We start from the raw sequence: 1842 nt of genomic DNA on the forward strand, positions 1-1842 counted from the left end.
TTCCAACCGACTTAGTTGTAATTTAGTATTTTGGGTTCACACCTTCGTACCAAATATTATTAATATTGACCTAAGCTTCAGGGTAGCCCCCACATAACAGTACCCCTCAGTATTCGGTATTTTGGGAACGTTTTACACCAACATGTCTGCAATTTGATATTAGCTTCAGGGTAGCCCCCACATAACACTATCCCCCAGTATTCGGTATTTTGGACGTGTTTTCCAACCTAAATGGCATTAATTTTATATTTTGAGTTCTCATTGTATAGCACATTTCCGAAACAAAAAGATTTTATTATTGATCCAAGTTTCAGGGTAGCCTCCATATCTCGTTACACCCATTGGGGATTTTGGAGATAGTAATTTGGTATTATGGGTTCTCAATAAATAAAACATATCCGTACCAAAAATTATTAATATTGACCTAGGATTCAGGGTAGCCCCCATATAGCGGGTACCCATTATTCGGTTTTTTGGAAACGTTTTACTACCCCCAATATGAGGATTTTTGACACATTTTTTTTTCTCATAACGGTACAACCAGATCTTCGCATTAAAAATTATGAATATTGACCCCAGACTGTATTTTGAGAATTTTGGAAACGTTTTTCAACCAAATTGGTTTGTACCTTAAAATATCAATATTGATCCCCGTTTATTATAGGCCCATGAAACGACATCCCCTCTATTTCATAATTTAAGAGTTTCGATCAGATTTCTCACGTATTTCTGTTCAAGGTCATATCGTAACATGAGTTTTCTCCTAGGTGCCCCCATTAATTTAGATATTTGAATTGTCATCGTCATGGTGGAGGGCATAAAAAGTTCGGCTGGGTTTGTAGATCCAAAGTCTCTGTATCTTGAAATTTGATTGTAATTAGCCCACACACAAAGTGTCCATTGTATGTAATTGTTTCCAATCGATATTCTTCTTATTTTTCATTTATGGGTTTTAAAAATAAACACACCTCCCAGAATGTAGAACGTATTGATATTTATGTAACCTTAATATAAAGGACCCTCCAGATTTTATACATATGTTGAAAGACCTAATTGCATTTGCAGCCAAGTCTCGCCCCATGTAAGGTACTTTTAAAGGATTTAGCCTTATTTTGTTACGACTTGGTTGTAATTTGTTATGTAGGGACAAAATATGTTCATGAAAAATCTGTTGAATACAGGCAGAGGTAGAGTTATGAAACCTTATATACTTTTTCTACTATTTGGGGTTTCGTTTTATTTAATTTTATTTATCAATAAAAATCTTTTTTTTTTAATTTAAAAAATGCTTAAAATCTCCATTTGCCTTGGATGCCACCACCAAAGTTGTTGCGATTGTAATCAAAGTTTCTGCTACCTTGAGCATAGGCATCAATAGAACCACGACCATCACTGCTGGTATACAGATTGTGATTATATTGCACGGAAGCTTCACGTCCACGTTGATCTTTGGTATAATCGATATTCACACTACCATGTTGGGGTGAGCGAGCATAGCGGGCATGTTCCATGGCTTCATAGTTTTCCAACGCCTTGGCTTCCGTTTCAAAACGATTCACAAAAGTCGCCGGTAGAGATGTGACAAGAACGACACACGAAATTAATAATACAATAGCATTTAAACTGAACATTTCTTGTATAAGTTCTGCTGAACAATGTTATTTCAGTGATTGTCAAATAAATGAATGAAAATTGCAAATGTGTTATTTATATAGCAAACTGACTGTGCGGTCATCGTTTTGTAACAGGGATTCCCTCATTGGTGATAAGAGTTTTTGTTGATAATTAACATTTTGTGATTTTTCGAAAAAAAAATCTTGATTTTATTGTCCATTCTGTTGA

The 1842-nt window shown here is 35.1% G+C and overlaps 1 protein-coding gene across 1 annotated transcript; it reads right to left on the reverse strand.

The window, feature by feature from the left end:
• Positions 1-1287: 1287 nt before the first annotated feature.
• Positions 1288-1631, reverse strand: LOC133331984 (uncharacterized). The gene has a single exon (XM_061540369.1). It carries the CDS (start codon positions 1629-1631, stop codon positions 1290-1292), a length of 342 nt encoding a protein of 113 aa, XP_061396353.1. The 3' UTR covers positions 1288-1289.
• Between the last annotated feature and the right edge of the window lie 211 nt (positions 1632-1842).

Source organism: Musca vetustissima, unplaced genomic scaffold (genome assembly GCF_032173495.1).
Source record: "Musca vetustissima isolate MV318-11 ecotype Yass unplaced genomic scaffold, APGP_CSIRO_Mvet_v1 utg144797, whole genome shotgun sequence".
Taxonomy (NCBI): Eukaryota; Metazoa; Arthropoda; class Insecta; order Diptera; family Muscidae; genus Musca; species Musca vetustissima.